Consider the following 27,167-nt stretch of genomic DNA (forward strand, 5'->3'; position numbering starts at 1 on the left):
ACACTGGCAACATAGCCACTTGCTGCCTCAGGTCTATAGGTGTGAAAAAAGAATCATAGCTCACCCATCACATAAATCTTTTGATTACAATGAATTTAAAAGAATTGTCACTTGACAAATTATGATTATTATTAATTTTTATGTTAGAATTATGGTATTGATCTATTAACATTTTTAATTGATTTAGTTCATATGAAGATGTTACCGATTAGAAAAAGATTACAACTTGTCTGAGAAAAATTTGACATGGTAAGTCCTTAGAGTTGATATGTATAAGACAATTTGGATTTTGGTTGTAGCTGAAAACTGTTAGACCAATTTAAAAAGGTAATCCCACCTCTGGTCATCCTCCACTCCCATAGTCAGGAAGACTACATCTTCCTGAATTGTTTCCAAGTGGTCTCATGGTCCCGCAATCACTACAGATATTGAAAATGTTACTAGTTACCCACTACAACTAATGGTGATGATAACACATACTTAAGGCATATAACATGGGGAAATTCAGATGATTGTAAACGAAAGGTTTCACACATACCAAAAAAAATTCATATTCATTCCATTAAAAGTGGCATATATTCTTCAAGAACAGAGAAGTAACCATCAGACTTCCCTAGTTTTACCACAACTATGCTAACATAGCTATATGTAACATAACTATATTAATGACTTGCCTAAAGATGTGCACAGTGACTCACTAGTGGAAATATGGAAATATTAGTGACAATGTTCTGGGATTCACCAGGCCCCTTTGATTAGGTTTAAGTTACACTCTATGATATGGAACTCCATACTTGATATTGTTTATGTTTAGACTAACTAAGTCATGTGGTACAGGTTGACACCTACAACCATTGGCACTTGATGACTATTGAATAAAATGACTCCTGATGATATATTGCTCTACCTGTAGATCAGAGACTCACACAACTCTCAACAAAGGAGCTTCTCCAAGCAATGGATAGTAAATAAGGCAGAGACCAAAGCTGAACTACCACTGTCTGGGGGTCAGCCTGCAGTGCACAGGAATTTGATAATAATCCACGGAGTCAGTGAAGCTGAACATTTCGATCTCAAGAGAGCTAGGGAAAAGGGCACTAACAAACTCTCTTGGTGACTTCCTTCTGTATTCTCTCTCTTTCTTTATTCATTCTCCCCTCTCATGCTGTTTTACAGCTTTTATACCCCAACAGACTCTCCCAGGCAGTTCAAGAGTCAAAATGGCTGCATTCCATTCTTCAAGTAAATGGTTATAGAGAAAAACATGTTTGTTTTCATCTCCCTCATGTGGCTAAACATTATATGTATTACAGGTGAAAAATATGTTATCCCAAGAATCCACATACATTCATACCTAACCAACTTATAAAAGATTAACTGTGTGGACAAGCAAGGTGTTCTTGTCATGTCTCTTACTAGCAGGTTGCATTTTGCAGTTACAAAGAAGGGGCCAATTACTTTATTACATATCTTGAAAGGTAATCTTATAAAGAATCTTAAAGGAATCACAAATTTAAACTTGTGTATATGAAAAAGAATCGGTCAGTTCTATTAAATCTTCAAGGTGCATATCCATTTATTACTAGCTTTTTTTTTTCCTTTTTTTGTACCAGAAGATTGAGGGTGAAATGAATGGGTATAAGGAATTAATCATCACCCTTGGTCATCAACCAAACCTAGCAAGGAGCATACATCAGCCAGTAATAATTGAATGGCTTTGTTCTTGCTCCCTGACCTTAGAGACTTCCGCATTCAATTGTGTGCCTTTCTAAAACTTTAGATTGTCTTCTTGGGGTTTTCACCTCAGAGGTATCTAATAAAGACATTTTAGTCTAACTTTGTTATTTTCAAAGTTTTGTTTTATTGTAATGCACAGTGAATGCATTTCCAGACATTAATGTTAAAAGAGTTTAAACTAACTAAGCTACTAGGACACAACTGTTAGTCATTATCTTCAACTACAACCATGCAGCTCTTCAGGTGAGACTCACAGACTCTGGCTGTGAAACGTATCTTTGTATTTATTTTTATTTATCGAAGCTCTGTATAAGTTTTTATTATTATTATTATCAAATTAGATAGTACAGCTTAGGGAGGAGTCATCTTCTTGAGAATTTGCAGGTAAAAAAGCCAGTAGAACGGGATGTTTTCAAGACATAAACAGACTATATTACAGGCGGTGCAGATATATCTATGTCCCCTCACACCGTGTTAGATACCAGAGAAAGAGAACCGCAGCAGACATGTAAAGACACAGCAGAAACAAAAGACATTCCATGGTCTGCAGTTCCGTGACCTTGCCTGAACAAGAATGGTTCAGCAGAGGATTCCCTTCTGTTGGGCTGACACCTGGAACTTCAATTCCATCCTGCTGCTCCTCCAGCATGGCCAATAGCACTGAACAATATACAGAAAGTGAGATAGTTTGGAGTTCTCAGTCATCAATGGGATGGCTTTTTAACAAAGCTCTGCTCTCAAGGTTCACAGATTATTGTGGAAAGGGGAATGGAAAGATTCTAAAAGCGAGAGATGATGGGTGATTATGAAAGCCTCATTTTCCCGACGTAATAGAACAGGCACACTTATGAACTCAATGAAAGGGTGAGGGAAAAAAAAAAAAACGGTACAAGCTAATCCAGACAGAATTCAAACAAGAGAAAGAAGTGGGCATAAAGTGCCACCCCTAGCAAACATGGTGAAAATATATGTATGGGGGGAAAAATCCCTCACCAATCCCCCTTCAAAATAAAGATGTTTAAAAAATGCCACTCCTAGCTAGAAGTTATTCTCAAGAGATAAGTGCGAGGAAATGAAAATTTGATTTTCTTCAGTGGAGTGTAACTAGATATATCAACCTCACTCACTCATTTGTGGGCAGAAACAATGATCACATAAAATTAACAAACATTAATTGGACTTTAGATGTCTTGGTGTCTTCTTCCTCTTAGGGATGGGACTATTTTCTTTTAAGACAGAGAAAGATTATGAAGTTGAGTGGGATGGAAAGAGACATGGATCTGGGAGACGTTGCACAATGGGAAAGAATGTAATTAAATATAAAGTAAAAAATTCTCAAATAAACAAGAATAAAAAAATATAAGGGTAGATGATGGATAAGTCACCAAGCTCCCAGACTTTACCAATCTTAATCAGCAAATAAACATTTCCCACTATTTCTTCTCATCAACCTATAAGATGCAGTGAACAGTAAATAACAGAGAGACCTAAACTGAAGTCTATGAGACTTAGGAGTGCTCAGCCCTAAAAGGGATGACTTTATTTAACCTGTCTCCTGAAGGCTAGAGATCCTTCTGGAAACATGAATAACAAGATTCTACGAGAGAGAGGTGATAGATGACATTATTGAAGTAGCTTTTTCCAGATACAATAGCACAGACTCATACGAGTTCACAGAAAGAGTGACAAAAAGACCTGCATAAGCTCAATCCATACAGAATTCCAATAAGAACTGGGCACAAAGTACAACTCCTGATAAACATGATCAAAATACGTTGTATCAAAAAGCTTACAAAATGTGTTTTTAAAACCCCCCACTCCAAGCCTCGTTGTTATTTGCAAGAAAAAGTTGCTGGGAGACAAAAAAAAAAAATCAATGGTCTTCAATGGAGTGGAATGGGATAAATCAGCCACACTCACTAGTTCACTTCATGGCAGCCACAATGGTCACATCTAATATGGCAAACACAAAGCAGACTCAAGGATTTAGCATTATTTTCTTTGTTTTTCTCTTTTGTTGGTTTGCTTTGCTTTGCTTTGTTTTGTTTTAAGGCAGACAAAGAACATGAAGTTAGTTGGGTGGGAAGAGGGGATGAAGCTGGGAGTAGTCACAGAAGGGGGAAAATGGAATAAAATATATATAAAGTATAAAATTCTCAAAGAAAATAATAATTTAAAAACTGGAAGGATCAGTGAAGCACACAAGTAGGTTACCAAGTTCCCAATTATTAGAGATCTTAATTAGCGAATAAACGTGTTCTGCCCATTTTTCCTCATGAAACTATGAAATACATGGCTCTCAGATTGATGTTCTATCAAATATCACCTGGTTCACTGCTAAAGAAATTTATCCTACACGGTTCTGCACCCATCCCAAAATCATTTCAAGCATTATTTTAAAAGCTGTTGGATGAAATAGACAATGAATCCACATGTGCAGGTGGTCTATGTCTCCACGATACACAGTGGCCACAGAAGACACAAAGCAGTCACTCATTTTCCTAAGAGCATTTTTTTTCAAGGAGTGGAATTATTTTCTAGAATATGATCTGCTTTTAATATTCCTTATTAGCGTCAATACAGAGAAAATAAATGGGAACATGATTATTATATGAACAAAAATAAGAGTGTTCAGCTGATTTTACAGTGTGTGGGAAAATCTGTAAGTTAGGAAAGGGGATTTATTTACCTTGAAGACCCCAGAGCATAACATATGCTGACAAGAGAGTGAGACTTACTGAGGTGGAAGATAAAATCCAAATAGCCTTGATTGAAGTGGAAGAGGAACTGTTGGGAAGAATTTCACCAGTTGCCAGGTTCTATTAAATGAGAGACTCTTGTTGCCAGGTTCATGAATCTAGAACTTACGCCATAGGTAACAAATAAAAGATTTGTATTCCCTTGTTCATTCTCAAACAAAAACCTTTGCTCCTAAGATGGATTTTTAAAATATTTTGTGTAAAAGACCCTAACCAGAAAGGAACATGGGCATCACTTCACCCGATGATAAGTTTTCAGAAGATTCTACAAGGGACAGAAACACAAATATTTAAGAGGTAAATGCATACATCCATTAATTCCTGGACAATTGTTCATAATTGGGGATGATATTTAATCCTTTAAATATTTTTCCATTCTCTTCTATTTTATAATGGAGATTCTTGAGTTTTTAGTGTGATTTAATACATCTAAAATTATAGAGCTTGGGTAGTAAATTGGCTAGTTATTGATTTGAAGTTCAGGGCAGAAAAAAACTTAAAAAATGATATCTGAGAGTTAACATGAAATCTAGATTGTTATTCTTGTACAAAATTTTGGATAAAACATATCATTTCTCTAGAATTCTGGAAGCTACAATCATTTTATGCAGTAAGTAGTTTAATAAATGCAAGATTCAGTTTGCTCAATTTTTTTCTATAAGTTTTGTTTCTTAACTTATCTACTTCAATAGGTTTAGTCATTAATTCGGACATACTCTTCTTGGCACAGTCACAAAATGGTACATTTTTAACACGTAATTCTTTTCTCTACACCAGAAATACATTTTCTATAATAATTATCAAATAGAAATTGAAGCATTTTTGGATTGTGACCAACGTGTCAGGGTTTTAATCATGGTTTCACGAGACTGTCCTTAAATGTCTTTTATGGTTATTTTTACTTATGTAGGCTCTTAGCACTTTATAGTTATGCATATTATTCCTTAACTAATTTTTCAAAATAACAATGCACTAAAGGTGATGGTAGCTGAGAAGAGAGATTGCACATTTGGTTAAATCAATGATCCAAGAGCATACAGGCATGAGAATGAATCCCTGAAACCTGTCTAACAAACCAGGTCAATGGCCTGTGCTTGCAATGTCAGCAAGGAGGAAGCAGAAATGTGCAGTTTGCTAAGACTTGCTGGCCAGTCATTCTTCCCTCTCTAATGAACACCATGCCTGTGACCAACCCTGTGTCAAAACCCAAGGTGGTTGCGCCCTAAGGAATGACTTACATGGCCAATTCTTGGATTCTATAAACACAGACACACATGCACACACAACACATATTCATATATACACACAGGCTTATATAAATGCAAGCAAGCAAATAACAAACCAATAAAAATATTAAACTTTAGAATGAACTGTTCAAAGAAGATAAATATCCTCTGAGGTCTCACTAGCCAAGATGAACTAAGCTTTCCAAACATATATTGGCATCCACGCAGGATTCTTATTCACACTCTTGTACACACTCATGTGAAACAATATCTTTTAAAAATGGAAAATACAAATGAGAGTAACTTTTAGCCTGAGAGAGGGAAAGGAGCTTACAAATGTACTTAATGAGCAAGACAGTGTTTGAAGAGGGTTACAATTTAAATATATACATACATATATATATATATATGAATATAAAAAAGATAATCTTATTTGTTCAGCTAAGGAAATCTACAGTTGCTGTTGAGGAAAGGTTTAAAATTAGAACATTCAGGGACAATGTGAAAATGACAGCAAGTTATTCAAAATTGTAAGTATATTACAAAGAGTTAGGAGAGTATTAGAAACATATTTGTACAGGGGCAAAGTGTATTCTATCACACTTAAACAAAATTTCCCGAGCACAACGTTGAAAGACCTTAGAACAAAGACTAATGGATTTTAGCCAGTTCTTTGCTCATTTGTTCTCTAATCTGACTTTATCCTGATTTACATATGGCTATGGCTGCCCTTCTTTTCTGTTTCTTTTAGCCCTGCTGGTCTGATGGATCAACTCTGCCACAAGACATACAACAAAGGGCCAGTGCTGCACACAACCAGACTAGCTGAGGACTAGGAGAGTGAGGTTTTTCTCCTGTTCCTCCTTCGTTCTCTAATAGGACATACTGACTGTGGATGGAGTCCTGGTCCATGATAGAATTATGGTCTTTCAGCTTTGCCTGTGGATGCTGCACTTTCTTTCTGCATGGTCACCAACTGTACATGCTAAGTACAGTAGCCCTCCTGAAGTAGTGATACCCGTGAGGGTCACTGATACTAGGACACATGATAGTTCTCTAGGGTGGCTGTCCTATGGCCTGCGCTTTGGAGGAGAGAGACACATTATCACCATGAAACCCACGAAATACTTTATATCCAGAAACTTCTTACTGCTCACCTACACTGACCAAGGTGATCTCCACGCAGAGCAGCCTTTTGTGAAGACTGACTGCTATTACCACGGCCATGTAGATGGAGACCCAGAGTCCACCATCATTATTAACACCTGTTTAGGGAGTTTGCAAGGCATACTAGAGATAAATGGCACAGCTTATGAAATCATGCCAAAGAATCTGACCTCCACATTTGAACATCTCATATATAGAATAGACAGGGAGGATTCAGAACTGCGTTCCATGAGATGTGGGTTAACAGACGAAGAGATAACACGACAAGTGAGGATTCAAGAAAGCCAAGACTCCACACTAATGCAAAGCCACTATGAGAACTGGTGGACCCATCACAAGTATCTTGAATATTTTGTGGTGGTAGATAATCAACGATACGTTTATAGAGAAAATAATGTCACAACCTGCATGCTAGAAATGTTTGAAATTGTCAACAGACTAAATGGTTATTATCTTCAGATAGATGTTAGTGTGATTATAACTACACTGCAAGTTTGGACCCAAACAAACGAAGTCAATGTAACAAACGGTATGGGCAAAGTCCTAGGTGATTTCTGCGATTGGAAGGATAGAGTGTTTGGCAATGTCATTAGACATGATCTTGCACATCTTTTTGCCAGGCAAGGTTATGGTGGAACTTTAGGGCTAGCTTTTGTGGGTACAGTTTGCACAGAATATAATTGTGCAGTTAACAGTTTCATGTCTAATAAATTATCAGACCTGTCATTCATTATAGCCCACGAGATGGGTCATAATTTGGGTATGTATCATGATGAGGAATACTGTACATGTGGGTTAAAAAAATGTATAATGTCCGGATCAATATCTGATAACCCTAAGTTCAGCAACTGCAGTTATCAGCAGATGTTTTCCACAATTACCAGAAGAAATTGTTTGAATAATTATCCAGATATACTCGTAACCTTCTGTGGGAATGATGTGGTCGAGGAAGGAGAGCAGTGTGACTGTGGATCCTTGGCATCCTGTCTTCATGATCTGTGCTGCAGCGAAGGCTGTGTGTTTAAACCTAATGCTGAATGTGCTCGAGGGCTTTGCTGCAAAGACTGCAAGTTCAAACCACCAGGAACAGTGTGTAGAAGACAGAAGAATGAATGTGACCTTCCAGAGTGGTGCAATGGTACTTCAGCTGAGTGTCCAGAAGACGTGTACAAGAAAGATGGAAGCCCTTGCGGGGGTGACGGCTATTGCTATAAAATGAAATGTCCTAAACGGGAAGAACACTGTCAGAGGTTGTTTGGCAAAACAGCCAGGAGTGCAAATAAGGATTGCTATGTGAAAATGAACAAACAGGGTGACCGTTTTGGTAACTGTGGTAACGACAGCTATAAGTACAAAAGATGCGATGATGCTGATGTACTCTGTGGACGCATTCAGTGTGAAAATGTAACAGAGATTCCACTTAGGAGAAGCCATGAAACAGTGCATTGGACTCACCTCAATAATGTCAACTGCTGGAGTATGGACTATCATTTTGGAATGACATTAGAAGACAGCGCAGCAGTGACAGATGGGACAGGTTGTGGCAAAAATCAATTATGCATTAACAGGAAGTGCGTTCATAAGTCTGTTTTATTAAGTAACTGTTCAGTATTTCAGTGCAATATGAAAGGAGTCTGTAACAATAAACATCACTGCCATTGTGATGTCAACTGGGAGCCACCACACTGTCTACTAAGTGGCTTTGGAGGTAGTATAGACAGTGGACCTCCTCCAAAGATATCTCCTAAGAAGTCCAAGGTGGGTGAGCTCATACCGGTTTTTTTAGATGTTTTTTTTTTGGTTTTGTTACTTCTTTTGATATTCCTAATTACAAGAAAGAAATTCCGCCACAAACTCAGGGAAATGTTATACCCAAATACTGAACCTGAACCTGGCATCGATGATGCCAAAATTGATGTCGATGACAAAAATACCGAGGAAAAGAGATAATGACAAAATATTTACTCTACCGAAAATCCATCATGTATTAGTTTGTAGACTTCTGAACATAGAAATATCACTGTGTGTGTAAGAAATTCCAGACCAGAAATCCTGGAGACCTCCTTGTTTGAATATCAAAACAATTCACCATCAAATAAAAGAAGAATCTACCACATTTATACTTTTCTTTATTATGATCAATATATTGCCTCATTTTTAATAGAATTAATATCTGTTGGTGATGATTATAGGTTCCACCAAGGTCCTCTGTATATATTTCTTTGCATTTGTTTTCTCTCACATCTAAACCTCTTCCCCTTTGCATTCTGCTCTGTCACTTAGAGAGAAGGAATCTCCAAATTCAGTTTTCTTGTGGCAATTTCTGTCTGCTAGAATCTACCCGTAAGGAGAGCCAGAGTGAGTTCTGAAAGTTGAGAAAGTGGTTTGAGGTGAGGTTCACAGCATGGTTGCTGGTGTCTCAGCTCTCATCTGGATGGTATCATTTGCGCTCACTCTGCACATGATTTTTAACACGGGTTTGAAAACTCACCAACAAACCTGTTCTAGTTAAGGTTACTATTGCTATTATGAAACACCATTACCAAAGCAAGTCAGGTCTAAAATGGATTCATTTGACTCTTGTTTCCTTATCATTATCCATCATCTGAGGAGGTCAGGACAGGAACTCTAAAGGAGCAGAAATCTGGAGGCAGGAATTGAGGCAGAAGCCAAGAAGGAGTGTTGTTTACTGGCTTCGTCCTCCTGCCTTGCACTGCCTGCTTTCTTATACAAACAAGCATCAACAGCCCAGAAGTGGCACCACCGAAGGAGAGCAAGGATATTTCCATCCATCAGTAAATGAGAAAATATTCTGCAGACCTCTCTGCAGCTTGATCTTATGGGGGCATTTTCTCAGTCAAGGTTTTCTGCCCAGATGACTATACCTTGTGTCTGATTAATATAAATTTAGCCAGCTCAAAGCCATTGTCAGCTCTAGAGAGTCAGCAGAACTAGGAAACACACATCTAGAAGTCTGGTCTCTGAGCCATCTACTGCCAAGGAAAGCATTCAAAACTATGAATGACTATCACATCTACTTCCGTTTGATCTTTAGTCCCTGGATAGAGAGCCACACAATTCAGCTGGTGTGCTGGTCAACACAAGGATGAGTATTTCTAATGATGGAAACGTACCACACTTTACTCCTATGTTGAAATCTGACTCTCATCATTTCCCTTTACTAATATGGAAAGATAATTTAAACTAGGCTATTATTTATTTTAAATCTATATCTAAAAATAGTAAGTCATGATGCTCAACAATTACTCACCTTCATGACAAAATAAAGTCATGAGGATATTGACAAATTTGTGTCCAGTTAAATAAATAGAAGCGAATCTTGTATTCTTTTGAGATAAAATTAAAATTCCTTATTAAATGTTTTTAAAAATTATATGCAGAGAAAAGCATGTCCTCAAATCAATTTCTGGTTCCCAGACTAATCTAACTACTCATCCTGCACAATAACCATGCTTTAGGCTTCTCCAAATACCATCCTATGTGCATCTACCCATAGGTCCCTTCTAGGCTGTCTCCAAAACACGACTCCATATCAAGAGTCTAGCCTAGTTACTCTTTCTGATCGTGCTATTTGTATTTTTCTTCAGTATACTTTATCTAGCCCTGGCGCCATTAGCAGTTGCCAAACCCAGTCTGGACACCTCTGCTTTTGCAATAGGTGGACTCTAGATTTCTGGCAAGTACCACATCTCATGTTGTGTGCCCAACATAATCTGACCAAACAAGCCTGCACTATGTTGAAGGTTGAGGCTTCTGAAAAGGCCTCCTATCCCGCAACCAACCTTTGGTCCCATCTGAGCCAACTCTCAATACCACACAAGTTACCCAGACTCCTCTTCCAGACTGTAACCTAAGCTAGTTCACCTAATTTCTTATCAAAGCCTTTTCTGCAACACATCAGATTTGCCCAGGTTCCACAGCAAACGCAAAGAACCTCTAGAGTTGGGCCAGGAACCTCCCTGCCTATCCTACAATCCTTATGACTCTCCCATGACATTTTTAAACTTGCCCTGAAGCCACAAATACCCTCAGACTCAAAGCTTGGAAGAGAAAGCACATCCTGGAAATTAGTCCATTACCCACTGTCCACCTCATTTCATTCCTTACAAGCCATTTCCAATATCTAGATTCAACCAATATGCCACAACAAACTCAACACTAACAAAAGAAGTCCATGTGCCCAGATGTTATTGGCACAGTATCAACAGCATTAATGATCAAGCCATTGCTGCCTCTCCAAGTCCTAGAGGCCCTGAAGAAGTCTTTGTAAATGTGAATTGGTTAGATAAACTCTGTAATAAAGAATATATATAAAAAATCATAAAATCCATTTAAAAAACATGAGGATTTTTTTTTAAAAAAAGAATAAACAGCTCAAGCAAATTACAGAGAAAGAACATAAGGAGACTAAACCCTTAAGAGATACCCAAGAAAACACAAACATAAGATTAACAGATATGAAGAAGTCAATTCAGGACTTGAGAACAGAATTTAATCGAGAAATAGAAAGATTAAAAAGGACATTTGCAGAAAAGAAGGTATCCTTGAAAAACTCAATAACTCAACAGCAAAACTCAAAGAAACGCCTTACTTAAAGAATGAATCAAGCAGAGGAGAGAAGATCAGAGTTTGAAGATAAAGCAGAGTATGTAGGCCAAATCAGCAAGGAACATAATTTTTGAATACAAGAAAGGAACACACAAGAAATGAGAAATGCCATGCAACACCTTTAAATATGAGAGAACATGAAAAACACCAAACCTTTGAACTAGAGACATAGATGAGGCTTAGTCCCCTCTGGACCATTTTCCTCTTCTTCCTTATTCAGCTTACTGTCTTGTGAAGGGAACAGTTGGAGCTGAGACGTGTGAGGGAATGCCACAAAACTTCTTTTGTTCCTCTATGTAATATTCATTTGGATACCAAAGAAGCTACCCCTGCACTGGGGTCACAGAAACATAAACCAAATACCACAAAGTAAAGGTAATAATAAGCATTTTAGGTTCCCCATGTTCTAAGTAGTAAGTTTCAAGGTCATTGCCTACTTGCCTCTAGACACTGAGTTCAAATGTTCCCTCCAAGGAAACCAAGAACCAACTTCTTTAATGAACTTTCAAAACTCCATAACTTGACTAGTGGAATGTTGGAGACCAGAGTCTACAAAATTACCACTTACCAGGTAGGGGCATGGGAATTAGAAAAATAGTAAAGAGAACACAGACACAAGTGAAATTAATAAAACATAAAACATAGGATAGTCAGGAAAAAAGTTCCAATGAACACTGAAATTTATCTGTGTTTAATTTTCCATACATTTTATACCCTAATAAAAGTGGGGGAAGAAGAAAAAAGACTCCTTTAACACGGTACAAATAAGAACTAGAATAGTTACTTGCCTCAATACTATGAGCCAAAAAGTCATTAGCATTCTGCTGTTTAGACAGTAAATCCTACCCAAGACCAAATATCCTGAAGGCAGTCACTTTCAAGGTCAAGCCTTCCGTTTCAAAAGAAGGAGCAGAAGTATGCTTGAGTATCCTGACTATTGGTCAGAGTGGAGTACGTAGGCGGAGACTGCTTCCTCATTCCCAACTACCCAGACCACAAAATAATCCCTCAGAAACTATATTATTTGCAATACTCTTTGGCCAATAGCTTAAGTGTATTGCTAGCTAGCTCTTACATCTAAAATTGACCGTGTATGCACTATCTTAATGTCAAAAAGGCCAAGTAACCACACTCTAGATCAAAATGTACGACCCTAGTTGTTGCCAACAATTTTGTGCAACCTCAAACTTTCTGACCTTCAGACAGGGTGAAAATAGGCTCACAGTTTTGAGCTTTCAAAGAAGTTTTTAAACCTTTTGTTTTAACCATATGCTTAATGATATTTGCATAAAGAGCAAGTTCCTTTGAACCACACTGTTCTGTTTCTGTTGGAACACGACACTCATTTCTCAGAAGTTCCTTGATTACCTGTCCCTCCCAGGGGCTCTCCTATTGGGTCTGCAGCATCCTTACACAGAAGCCTATCTTCTTCAGTCCCAATACACACCTACTTCAGGTTCTTATTTGTGATGCCATCCAATCAGGGTCCAGTCTCAACTCAGGTTCAGATTCTTGGTTGGGGAGGCGACCTCAGCACAAGGCAAACTTCTGACCACCAAGTGAATTGCACTCAAGTGATCCTGAATAGCTCAGGCCATCTGTATTCATACTCAAACAGACTTTTTATTACAAGGGTTACATGAACACCTTTATTTTTGCCTTCTATCTTTCACTTTAACAAATACATCATAATTTAAGGAATACATCAGGATTACTATGAAAGCCCACATTGCACTCCTTTACGCTTCCCCAAATACTCCTTCCTTCACCCTGCACAACCTTTTTCTACACATAGATATCAAGTCAGATCTCCTGTTTTCCCAGCGCTCAGTCAACTGGCAGCTACTTGCAGTTACCAAAATAAAAAGCAAAACACATGGGCTCAGTGCTTGAAGGATAACAATACTCAAACCAAGAAAATTCTTTCATGTCTGCAAGATATGTTTTTATACAGTTCTCTTTTCCTACAAGAGGGTCCCTTGTCTCAATCTCTCTGAAAAAAAAAGGCAGACTTTGACGAAGCACTCTTTTCCCATTTCACTAAACCAACCATACTTAAGCTCTTATGCATGGTAAAGTTGGATCTATCCATCCTACATTTTGCATTGTATTTTTTTTTCCTATTGGAGCATACCAGATTCTACCAATGATTCTATGCTTGGTGTCCAAGAAACTTACTCTCAACAGTTGGCACTATGTGTATTCCCTAAGCCTTTTCCCTCTTCTGTGTATGCATGCTCTACTCTCCCTTCTAGAACTGTGAGATATGCTTAATGCTCCAAGTGTTGCTTTCTTATATGTACCTAATTACCTCCTTTGAGTCAGAAAAGCTACCTGGATTGAAAGTTGAAGTTAGTAATTCCAAACAAGAGATTTGAGAAGCATTAACCCCCTGCTGAATTTTAGGGGAAAACGTTTGAAAAGGAACTTATTTTCCAGTGGGAAATTACAACTGTTGCTTGTGTGACTGACAAAGCAACACGAAAAACTGCCCAAGGAATCGCCAACACAATGAGACAGAAGAGAGCCTGCAAGTTGCATCAGTTTTGCAAATTCCTACACTGGTCTGTGGACTGATAGTGAAGTTCAGCCATTCACATTCTGTTTTTGGGACGTGCTGCCCTCAGGCAAAAGCCTGCCTATAAACCTAGCAAGCTTGCTCCACTAGCCCTCTTTTTGCCTGGCTCCTGCATCCAGACAGATCTTGTGGATTCTGGTGTAAGCTGTTGTAAGTCTTACTTCTGTTTATTAAAGCTGTATATTTTGTATCAAGATAGTCTGGGGACTTTCTTTGCCAATCGCCCTGCAGCTTCAGTGGACTACTGCTCCTTGCCAAGTGAGAGAGTATTTCCACAGCTGCCTTGCTCAAGGAAACCCACTGGACAGGGAGTCAGATGCTGATCTGAGACTATGCTACATTGCTCCTGGAACAGACACTGCTTTTCACATTAGCCTTAAAGAAAATATAACATCTAGGAATGAACCTAATTATGAGGGCCTGGAGATATTCGCCTATTTCACCTTGACTGGAAGTCAGAGAGTTCAAGCTTATTTTTTCTCTTTTAAAGTTGTTTAAAAACAGATATGGCTACAAACAAGAGATTCTGTCCTGTGGTTACTTAGTATTTTCACTATAGAGGTAGATATGCTCTACCTGAACCAAAAGTCAGAGAATTCAAGTCTGTTCTCTATATCATGTTTCTGAAGTCTGTTGCATCCACCCTCCCCTTTTGGAGTGAAGTACATAAGCATGTGGAAATAAACAGAGACAGATTCAGAATTCAGTATTCACTGAACTTCCCTCCTGATGCTATTATGTTTTTCTGCCTCTTATTTCTCTCATGTCTCTGTTCCTTTTGCTTAATAAGTCTAATCCTCCCACTCCTATCCTGGAATGTAGAAATTTCATAGAGGCTGTTCCTCAGTAGATAGGCCTGCAATGTGTGGCTTAGGATGCAGGATATATAAGGCATGGTCTCGGGGTCAGTGGTACAGAGGAATAACGTGAGGAATTTCATGAAATGAATATTGCATCGCAGGTGCAGAGGTGACAGTTGACTGCTCAAAGATAGACAATAATACATTAATAAAGGAAGAAAGGCAAGGGATGAAATATGGGAGTAAAATTGTATATAATTGCAAATGTGGGGACAAGGAAAGAGTATTCCACTGTCTGTACATCTGCTTGGATGTATTTTGATAGCCAGAGAACCTGGGGTGGAGCAGAAACAAAGCAGAGATTTTTTTAGAGTTTGTAAATATTATGCTCTCTACCCCACACTGGCAACATAGCCACTTGCTGCCTCAGGTCTATAGGTGTGAAAAAAGAATCATAGCTCACCCATCACATAAATCTTTTGATTAGAACGAATTTAAAAGAATTGTCACTTGACAAATTGTGGCTATTATTAATTTTTATGTTAGAATTATGGTATTGATCTATTAACATTTTTAATTGATTTAGTTCATTATGAAGATGTTACTGATTAGAAAAAGATTACAACTTGTCTGAGAAAAATTTGACATGGTAAGTCCTTAGAGTTGATATGTATAAGACAATTTGGATTTTGGTTGTAGCTGAAAACTGTTAGACCAATTTAAAAAGGTAATCCCACCTCTGGTCATCCTCCACTCCCATAGTCAGGAAGACTACATCTTCCTGAATTGTTTCCAAGTGGTCTCATGGTCCCGCAGTGTTACTAGTTACCCACTACATGAAAATGTTACTAGTTACCCACTACAACTAATGGTGATGATAACACATACTTAAGGCATATAACATGGGGAAATTCAGATGATAGTAAATGAAAGGATTCACCCATACCAAAAAAATTCATATTCATTCCATTAAAAGTGGCATATATTCTTCAAGAACAGAGAAGTAACCATCAGACTTCCCTAGTTTTACCACAGCTATGCTAACATAGCTATATGTAACATAACTATATTAATGACTTGCCTAAAGATGTGCACACTGACACACTAGTGGAAATATGGGAATATTAGTGACAATGTTCTGGGATTCACCAAGCCCCCTTTGATTAGGTTTAAGTTACACTCTATGATATGGAACTCCATACTTGATATTGTTTATGTTTAGACTAACTAAGTCATGTGGTATAGGTAGACACCTACAACCATTATGGCACTTGATGACTATTGAATAAAATGACTCCTGATGATATATTGCTCTACGTGTAGATCAGAGACTCACACAACTCTCACCAAAGGAGCTTCTCCAAGCAATGGATAGTAAATAAGGCAGAGACCAAAGCTGAACTACCACTGTCTGGGGGTCAGCCTGCAGCGCACAGGAATTTGATAATAATCCACGGAGTCAGTGAAGCTGAACATTTCGATCTCAAGAGAGCTAGGGAAAAGGGCACTAACAAACTCTCTTGGTGACTTCCTTCTGTATTCTCTCTCTTTCTTTATTCATTCTCCCCTCTCATGCTGTTTTACAGCTTTTATACCCCAACAGACTCTCCCAGGCAGTTCAAGAGTCAAAATGGCTGCATTCCATTCTTCAAGTAAATGGTTATAGAGAAAAACATGTTTGTTTTCATCTCCCTCATGTGGCTAAACATTATATGTATTACAGGTGAAAAATATGTTATCCCAAGAATCCACATACATTCATACCTAACCAACTTATAAAAGATTAACTGTGTGGACAAGCAAGGTGTTCTTGTCATGTCTCTTACTGGCAGGTTGCATTTTGCAGTTACAAAGAAGGGGCCACTTACTTTATTACATATCTTGAAAGGTAATCTTATAAAGAATCTTAAAGGAATTGCAAATTTAAACTTGTGTATATGAAAAAGAATCAGTCAGTTCTATTAAATCTTCAAGGTGCATATCCATTTATTACTAGCTTTTTTTTTCTTTTTTTTGTACCAGAAGATGAGGGTGAAATGAATGGGTATAAGGAATTAATCATCACCCTTGGTCATCAACCAAACCTAGCAAGGAGCATACATCAGCCAGTAATAATTGAATGGCTTTGTTCTTGCTAACTGACCTTAGAGACTTCCGCATTCAATTGTGTGCCTTTCTAAAACTTTAGATTGTCTTCTTGGGGTTTTCACCTCAGAGGTATCTAATAAAGACATTTTAGTCTAACTTTGTTATTTTCAAAGTTTTGTTTTATTGTAATGCACAGTGAATGCATTTCCAGACATTAATGTTAAAAGAGTTTAAACTAACTAAGCTACTAGGACACAACTGTTAGTCATTATCTTCAACTACAACCATGCAGCTCTTCAGGTGAGACTCACAGACTCTGGCTGTGAAACGTATCTTTGTATTTATTTTTATTTATCGAAGCTCTGTATAAGTTTTTATTATTATTATTATCAAATTAGATAGTACAGCTTAGGGAGGAGTCATCTTCTTGAGAATTTGCAGGTAAAAAAGCCAGTAGAACGGGATGTTTTCAAGACATAAACAGACTATGTTACAGGCGGTGCAGATATATCTATGTCCCCTCACACCGTGTTAGATACCAGAGAAAGAGAACCGCAGCAGACATGTAAAGACACAGCAGAAACAAAAGACATTCCATGGTCTGCAGTTCCGTGACCTTGCCTGAACAAGAATGGTTCAGCAGAGGATTCCCTTCTGTTGGGCTGACACCTGGAACTTCAATTCCATCCTGCTGCTCCTCCAGCATGGCCAATAGCACTGAACAATATACAGAAAGTGAAATAGTTTGGAGTTCTCAGTCATCAATGGGATGGCTTTTTAACAAAGCTCTGCTCTCAAGGTTCACAGATTATTGTGGAAAGGGGAATGGAAAGATTCTAAAAGCGAGAGATGATGGGTGATTATGAAAGCCTCATTTTCCCGACGTAATAGAACAGGCACACTTATGAACTCAATGAAAGAGTGAGGGAAAAATAAAACGGTACAAGCTAATCCAGACAGAATTCAAACACGAGAAAGAAGTGGGCATAAAGTGCCACCCCTAGCAAACATGGTGAAAATATATTGTACGGGGGGAAAACCCCTCACCAATCCCCCTTCAAAATAAAGATGTTTAAAAAATGCCACTCCTAGCTAGAAGTTATTCTCAAGTGATGATTGCTAGGAAATGAAAATTTGATTTTCTTCAGTGGAGTGAAACTAGATATATCAACCTCACTCACTCATTTGTGGGCAAACAATGATCACATAAAATTAACAAACATTAATTGGACTTCAGATGCCTTGGTGTCTTCTTCCTCTTGGGGATGGGACTATTTTCTTTTAAGACAGAGAAAGATTATGAAGTTGAGTGGGATGGAAAGAGACATGGATCTGGGAGACGTTGCACAATGGGAAAGAATGTAATTAAATATATAGTAAAAAATTCTCAAAGAAAACAAGAATAAAAAAAATATAAGGGTAGATGATGGATAAATCACCAAGCTCCCAGACTTTACCAGTCTTAATCAGTAAATAAACATTTCCCACTATTTCTTCTCATCAACCTATAAGATGCAGTGAACAGTAAATAACAGAGAGACCTAAACTGAAGACTATGAGACTTAGGAGTGCTCAGTCCTAAAAGGATGACTTTATTTAACCTGTCTCCTGAAGGCTAGAGATCCTTCTGGAAACATGAATAACAAGATTCTACGAGAGAGAGGTGATAGATGACATTACTGAAGTAGCTTTTTCCAGATATAATAGGACAGACTCATACGAGCTCACAGAAAGAGTGACAAAAAGACCTGCATAAGCTCAACCCATACAGAATTCCAATAAGAACTGGGCACAAAGTACAACTCCTGATAAACATGATCAAAATACGTTGTATCAAAAAGCTTACAAAATGTGTTTTTAAACCCCCCCACTCCAAGCCTCGTTGTTATTTGCAAAGAAAGGTGCTGGGAGACAAAAAAATCAATTGTCTTCAATGGAGTGGAATGGGATAAATCAGCCACACTCACTAGCTCACTTCATGGCAGCCACAATGGTCACATCTAATATGGCAAACACAAAGCAGACTCAAGGATTTAGCATTATTTTCTTTGTTTTTCTCTTTTGTTGGTTTGCTTTGCTTTGCTTTGTTTTGTTTTAAGGCAGACAAAGAACATGAAGTTAGTTGGGTGGGAAGAGGGGATGAAGCTGGGAGTAGTCACAGAAGGGGGAAAATGGAATAAAATATATATAAAGTATAAAATTCTCAAAGAAAATAATAATTTAAAAACTGGAAGGATCAGTGAAGCACACAAGTAGGTTACCAAGTTCCCAATTATTAGAGATCTTAATTAGCGAATAAACGTGTTCTGCCCATTTTTCTCATGAAACTATGAAATACATGGCTCTCAGATTGATGTTCTATCAAATATCATCTGGTTCACTGCTAAAGAAATTTATCCTACACGGTTCTGCACCCATCCCAAAATCATTTCAAGCATTATTTTAAAAGCTGTTGGATGAAATAGACAATGAATCCACATGTGCAGGTGGTCTATGTCTCCACGATACACAGTGGCCACAGAAGACACAAAGCAGTCACTCATTTTCCTAAGAGCATTTTTTTTCAAGGAGTGGAATTATTTTCTAGAATATGATCTGCTTTTAATATTCCTTATTAGCGTCAATACAGAGAAAATAAATGGGAACATGATTATTATATGAACAAAAATAAGAGTGTTCAGCTGATTTTACAGTGTGTGGGAAAATCTGTAAGTTAGGAAAGGGGATTTATTTACCTTGAAGACCCCAGAGCATAACATATGCTGACAAGAGAGTGAGACTTACTGAAGTGGAAGATAAAATCCAAATAGCCTTGATTGAAGTGGAAGAGGAACTGTTGGGAAGAATTTCACCAGTTGCCAGGTTCTATTAAATGAGAGACTCTTGTTGCCAGGTTCATGAATCTAGAACTTACGCCATAGGTAACAAACAAAAGATTTGTATTCCCTTGTTCATTCTCAAACAAAAACCTTTGCTCCTAAGATGGATTTTTAAAATATTTTGTGAAAAAGACCCTAACCAGAAAGGAACATGGGCATCACTTCACCCGATGATAAGTTTTCAGAAGATTCTACAAGGAACAGAAGCACAAATATTTAAGAGGTAAATGCATACATCCATTAATTCCTGGACAATTGTTCATAATTGGGGATGATATTTAATCCTTTAAATATTTTTCCATTCTCTTCTATTTTATAATGGAGATTCTTGAGTTTTTAGTGTGATTTAATACATCTAAAATTATAGAGCTTGGGTAGTAAATTGGGTAGTTATTGATTTGAAGTTCAGGGGAGAAAAAACTTAAAAGATGATATCTAAGAGTTAACATGATCTAGATTGTTATTCTTGTAAAAAATTTTGGATAAAAAATATCATTTTTCTAGAATTCTGGAAGCTACAATCATTTTATGCAGTAAGTAGTTTAATAAATGCAAGATTCAGTTTGCTCAATTTTTTTCTATAAGTTTTGTTTCTTAACTTATCTACTTCAATAGGTTTAGTCATTAATTCGGACATATTCTTGGCACAGTCACAAAATGGTACTTTTTTAACACGTTATTCTTTTCTCTACACCAGAAATACACTTTCTACAATAATTATCAAATATAAATTGAAGCATTTTTGGATAGTGACCAACGTGTCAGGGTTTTAATCATGGTTTCACGAGACTGTCCTTAAATGTCTTTTATGGTTATTTTTACTTATGTAGGCTCTTAGCACTTTATAGTTATGCATATTATTCCTTAACTAATTTTTCAAAATAACAATGCACTAAAGGTGATGGTAGCTGAGAAGAGAGATTGCACATTTGTTTAAATCAACGATCCAAGAGCATACAGGCACGAGAATGAATCCCTGAAACCTGTCTAACAAGCCAGGTCAATGGCCTGTGCTTGCAATGTCAGCAAGGAGGAAGCAGAAATGTGCAGTTTGCTAAGACTTGCTGGCCAGTCATTCTTCCCTCACTAATGAACACCATGCCTGTGACCAACCCTGTGTCAAAACCCAGGTGGTTGCGCCCTAAGGAATGATTTACACGGCCAATTCTTGGATTCTACAAACACAGACACACATGCACACACAACACATATTCATATATACACACAGGCTTGTATAAATGAAAGCAAGCAAATAACAAACCAATAAAAATATTAAACTTTAGAATGAACTGTTCAAAGAAGATAAATATCCTCTGAGGTCTCACTAGCCAAGATGAACTGTGCTGTCCAAACATATATTGGCATCCACACAGGATTCTTATTCACACTCTTGTACACACTCATATGCAACAATATTTTTTAAAAATGGAAAATACAAATGAGAGTAACTTTTAGCCTGAGAGAAGTGTCTGCCACCTTGAAAGAATGAGGAGGGAAAGGAGCTTACAAATGTACTTAATGAGCAAGACAGTGTTGAAGAGGGTTACAATTTAAATACATATATATATATATATATATATATATATATGAATATAAAAACATAATCTTATTTGTTCAGCTAAGGAAATCCACAGTTGCTGTTGAGGAAAGGTTTAAAATTAGAACATTCAGGGACAATATGAAAATGACAGCAAGTTATTCAAAATTGTAAGTATATTACTAAGAGTTAGGAGACTATTAGAAACATATTTGTACAGGGGCAAAGTGTATTCTATCACACTTAAAGAAAATTACCCAAGCACCGTGTTGAAAGACCTTAGAACAAAGACTAATTGATTTTAGCCAGTTCTTTGCTCATTTGCTCTCTAATCTGACTTTATCCTGATTTACATATGGCTATGGCTGCCCTTCTTTTCTGTTTCTTTTAGCCCTGCTGGTCTGATGGATCAACTCTGCCACAAGACATACAACAAAGGGCCAGTGCTGCACACAACCGGACCAGCTGAGGACTAGGAGAGCGAGGTTTTTCTCCTGTTCCTCCTTTGTTCTCTAATAGGACATACTGACTGTGGATGGAGTCCTGGTCCATGATAGAATTATGGTCTTTCAGCTCTGCCTGTGGATGCTGCACTTTCTTTCTGCATGGTCACCAACTGTACATGCTAAGTACAGTAGCCCTCCTGAAGTAGTGATACCTGTGAGGGTCACTGATACTAGGACACATGATAGTTCTCTAGGGTGGCTGTCCTATGGCCTGCACTTTGGAGGAGAGAGACACATTATCACCATGAAACCCACAAAATACTTTATATCCAGAAACTTCTTACTGCTCACCTACACTGACCAAGGTGATCTCCACGCAGAGCAGCCTTTTGTGAAGACTGACTGCTATTACCACGGCCATGTAGATGGAGACCCAGAGTCCACCGTCATTATTAACACCTGTTTAGGGAGTTTGCAAGGCATACTAGAGATAAATGGCACAGCTTATGAAATCATGCCAAAGAATCTGACCTCCACATTTGAACATCTCATATACAGAATAGACAGGGAGGACTCAGAACTGCGTTCCATGAGATGTGGGTTAACAGACGAAGAGATAGCACGACAAGTGAGGATTCAAGAAAGCCAAGACTCCACACTAATGCAAAGCCACTATGAGAACTGGTGGACCCATCACAAGTATCTTGAATATTTTGTGGTGGTAGATAATCAACGATACGTTTATAGAGAAAATAATGTCACAACCTGCATGCTAGAAATGTTTGAAATTGTCAACGGACTAAATGCTTACTATCTACAGATAGATGTTAGTGTGATTATAACTACACTGCAAGTTTGGACCCAAACAAACGAAGTCAATGTAACAACCGGTATAGGCAAAGTCCTGGGTGACTTCTGCAATTGGAAGAATAGAGTGTTTGGCAATGTCATTAGACATGATCTTGCACATCTTTTTGCCAGGCAAGGTTATGGTGGAACTTTAGGGCTAGCTTATGTGGGTACAGTTTGCACATCAACTAATTGTGCAGTTAACAGTTTCATGTCTAATAAATTATCAGACCTGTCATTCATTATAGCCCACGAGATGGGTCATAATTTGGGTATGTTCCATGATAATAAATACTGTACATGTGGGTTAAAAAATTGTATAATGGCCCCAGCAAAATCTAATTCTCCTAAGTTCAGCAACTGCAGTTATCAGCAGATGTTTTCCACGATTACCAGAAGAAATTGTTTGAATAATGACCCAGATATAGTTGTAACCATGAACCTCACCTTCTGTGGGAATGATGTGGTCGAGGAAGGAGAGCAGTGTGACTGTGGATCCTTGGCATCCTGTCTACATGAGCCGTGCTGCAGCGAAGGCTGTGTGTTTAAACCCAATGCTGAATGTGCTCAAGGGCTTTGCTGCAAAGACTGCAAGTTCAAACCACCAGGAACAGTGTGTAGAAGACAGAAGAATGAATGTGACCTTCCAGAGTGGTGCAATGGTACTTCAGCTGAGTGTCCAGAAGATGTTTACAAGAAAGATGGAAGCCCTTGCGGGGGTGACGGCTATTGCTATAAAATGAAATGTCCTAAACGGGAAGAACACTGTCAGAGGCTGTTTGGCAAAACAGCCAGGAGTGCAAATAAGGATTGCTATGTGAAAATGAACAAACAGGGTGACCGTTTTGGTAACTGTGGTAACGATAGCCATAACTACCAAAGATGCAATGATGCTGATGTACTCTGTGGACGCATTCAGTGTGAAAATGTAACACAGATTCCACGTAGGAGAAGCCATGAAACAGTGCATTGGACTCACCTCAATAATGTCAACTGCTGGAGTATGGACTATCATTTTGGAATGACATTAGAAGACAGCGCAGCAGTGACAGATGGGACAGGTTGTGGGAAAAATCAATTATGCGTTAACAGGAAGTGCGTTCATAAGTCTGTTTTATTAAGTAACTGTTCAGCATCCCAGTGCAATATGAAAGGAGTCTGTAACAATAAACATCACTGCCATTGTGATGTCAACTGGGAGCCACCACACTGTCTACTAAGTGGCTTTGGAGGTAGTATAGACAGTGGACCACCTCCAAGGACCCATAAATTCAACATAGGTAGGCTCATACTAGGTTTATTGATTTTCTTTTTGGTTTTAGTTTCCTTGATTTTCCTAATTACAAGAAAGAAATTCCACCACAAACTCAGGGAAAAGTTATACTCAAATACTGAACCTGGCATCGATGGCAAAAATACCAAGTAAAAGAGATAATGACAAAATATTTACTCTACCGAAAATCCATCATGTATTAGTTTGTAGACTTCTGAACATAGAAATATCACTGTGTGTGTAAGAAATTCCAGACCAGAAATCCTGGAGACCTCCTTGTTTGAATATCAAAACAATTCACCATCAAATAAAAGAAGAATCTACCACATTTATACTTTTCTTTATTATGATCAATATATTGCCTCATTTTTAATAGAATTAATATCTGTTGGTGATGATTATAGGTTCCACCAAGGTCCTCTGTATATATTTCTTTGCATTTGTTTTCTCTCACATCTAAACCTCTTCCCCTTTGCATTCTGCTCTGTCACTTAGAGAGAAGGAATCTCCAAATTCAGTTTTCTTGTGGCAATTTCTGTCTGCTAGAATCTACCCGTAAGGAGAGCCAGAGTGAGTTCTGAAAGTTGAGAAAGTGATTTGAGGTGAGGTTCACAGCATGGTTGCTGGTGTCTCAGCTCTCATCTGGATGGTATCATTTGCGCTCACTCTGCACATGATTTTTAACACGGGTTTGAAAACTCACCAACAAACCTGTTCTAGTTAAGGTTACTATTGCTATTATGAAACACCATTACCAAAGCAAGTCAGGTCTAAAATGGATTCATTTGACTCTTGTTTCCTTATCATTATCCATCATCTGAGGAGGTCAGGACAGGAACTCTAAAGGAGCAGGAATCTGGAGGCAGGAATTGAGGCAGAAGCCAAGAAGGAGTGTTGTTTACTGGCTTCGTCCTCCTGCCTTGCACTGCCTGCTTTCTTATACAAACAAGCATCAACAGCCCAGAAGTGGCACCACCGAAGGAGAGCAAGGATATTTCCATCCATCAGTAAATGAGAAAATATTCTGCAGACCTCTCTGCAGCTTGATCTTATGGGGGCATTTTCTCAGTCAAGGTTTTCTGCCCAGATGACTATACCTTGTGTCTGATTAATATAAATTTAGCCAGCTCAAAGCCATTGTCAGCTCTAGAGAGTCAGCAGAACTAGGAAACACACATCTAGAAGTCTGGTCTCTGAGCCATCTACTGCCAAGGAAAGCATTCAAAACTATGAATGACTATCACATCTACTTCCGTTTGATCTTTAGTCCCTGGATAGAGAGCCACACAATTCAGCTGGTGTGCTGGTCAACACAAGGATGAGTATTTCTAATGATGGAAACGTACCACACTTTACTCCTATGTTGAAATCTGACTCTCATCATTTCCCTTTACTAATATGGAAAGATAATTTAAACTAGGCTATTATTTATTTTAAATCTATATCTAAAAATAGTAAGTCATGATGCTCAACAATTACTCACCTTCATGACAAAATAAAGTCATGAGGATATTGACAAATTTGTGTCCAGTTAAATAAATAGAAGCGAATCTTGTATTCTTTTGAGATAAAATTAAAATTCCTTATTAAATGTTTTTAAAAATTATATGCAGAGAAAAGCATGTCCTCAAATCAATTTCTGGTTCCCAGACTAATCTAACTACTCATCCTGCACAATAACCATGCTTTAGGCTTCTCCAAATACCATCCTATGTGCATCTACCCATAGGTCCCTTCTAGGCTGTCTCCAAAACACGACTCCATATCAAGAGTCTAGCCTAGTTACTCTTTCTGATCGTGCTATTTGTATTTTTCTTCAGTATACTTTATCTAGCCCTGGCGCCATTAGCAGTTGCCAAACCCAGTCTGGACACCTCTGCTTTTGCAATAGGTGGACTCTAGATTTCTGGCAAGTACCACATCTCATGTTGTGTGCCCAACATAATCTGACCAAACAAGCCTGCACTATGTTGAAGGTTGAGGCTTCTGAAAAGGCCTCCTATCCCGCAACCAACCTTTGGTCCCATCTGAGCCAACTCTCAATACCACACAAGTTACCCAGACTCCTCTTCCAGACTGTAACCTAAGCTAGTTCACCTAATTTCTTATCAAAGCCTTTTCTGCAACACATCAGATTTGCCCAGGTTCCACAGCAAACGCAAAGAACCTCTAGAGTTGGGCCAGGAACCTCCCTGCCTATCCTACAATCCTTATGACTCTCCCATGACATTTTTAAACTTGCCCTGAAGCCACAAATACCCTCAGACTCAAAGCTTGGAAGAGAAAGCACATCCTGGAAATTAGTCCATTACCCACTGTCCACCTCATTTCATTCCTTACAAGCCATTTCCAATATCTAGATTCAACCAATATGCCACAACAAACTCAACACTAACAAAAGAAGTCCACGTGCCCAGATGTTATTGGCACAGTATCAACAGCATTAATGATCAAGCCATTGCTGCCTCTCCAAGTCCTAGAGGCCCTGAAGAAGTCTTTGTAAATGTGAATTGGTTAGATAAACTCTGTAATAAAGAATATATATAAAAAATCATAAAATCCATTTAAGAAACATGAGGATTTTTTTAAAAAAGAATAAACTGCTCAATCAAATTACAGAGAAAGAACATAAGGAGACTAAACCCTTAAGAGATACCCAAGGAAACACAAACATAAGATTAACAGATATGAAGAAGTCAATTCAGGACTTGAGAACAGAATTTAATCGAGAAATAGAAAGATTAAAAAGGACATTTGCAGAAAAGAAGGTATCCTTGAAAAACTCAATAACTCAACAACAAAACTCAAAGAAACGCCTTACTTAAAGAATGAATCAAGCAGAGGAGAGAAGATCAGAGTTTGAAGATAAAGCAGAGTATGTAGGCCAAATCAGCAAGGAACATAATTTTTGAATACAAGAAAGGAACACACAAGAAATGAGAAATGCCATGCAACACCTTTAAATATGAGAGACCATGAAAAACACCAAACCTTTGAACTAGAGACATAGATGAGGCTTAGTCCCCTCTGGACCATTTTCCTCTTCTTCCTTGTTCAGCTTACTGTCTTGTGAAGGGAACAGTTGGAGCTGAGACGTGTGAGGGAATGCCACAAAACTTCTTTTGTTCCTCTATGTAATATTCATTTGGGTACCAAAGAAGCTTCCCCTGCACTGGGGTCACAGAAACATAAACCAAAT

General features: G+C 38.1%; 2 protein-coding genes across 2 annotated transcripts; both read left to right on the top strand.

Moving 5' to 3' along the window:
• Positions 1-4,627: 4,627 nt before the first annotated feature.
• Positions 4,628-9,033, top strand: LOC125405263 (disintegrin and metalloproteinase domain-containing protein 26A-like). The gene is made up of 2 exons (XM_087900758.1): positions 4,628-4,793; positions 6,474-9,033. Exon 2 carries the CDS (start codon positions 6,644-6,646, stop codon positions 8,837-8,839), a length of 2,196 nt encoding a protein of 731 aa, XP_087756884.1. The 5' UTR covers positions 4,628-4,793; positions 6,474-6,643; the 3' UTR covers positions 8,840-9,033.
• A 10,862-nt stretch (positions 9,034-19,895) lies between these two features.
• LOC148118326 (disintegrin and metalloproteinase domain-containing protein 26A-like) lies at positions 19,896-24,300 on the top strand. The gene is made up of 2 exons (XM_087900757.1): positions 19,896-20,086; positions 21,792-24,300. The coding sequence occupies exon 2, from the start codon at positions 21,962-21,964 to the stop codon at positions 24,119-24,121; it is 2,160 nt and encodes a 719-aa protein (XP_087756883.1). The 5' UTR covers positions 19,896-20,086; positions 21,792-21,961; the 3' UTR covers positions 24,122-24,300.
• Positions 24,301-27,167: the final 2,867 nt, after the last annotated feature.

This window comes from Myodes glareolus, chromosome 23 (genome assembly GCF_982192425.1).
Source record: "Myodes glareolus chromosome 23, mMyoGla1.1, whole genome shotgun sequence".
NCBI classification, from domain to species: domain Eukaryota; kingdom Metazoa; phylum Chordata; class Mammalia; order Rodentia; family Cricetidae; genus Myodes; species Myodes glareolus.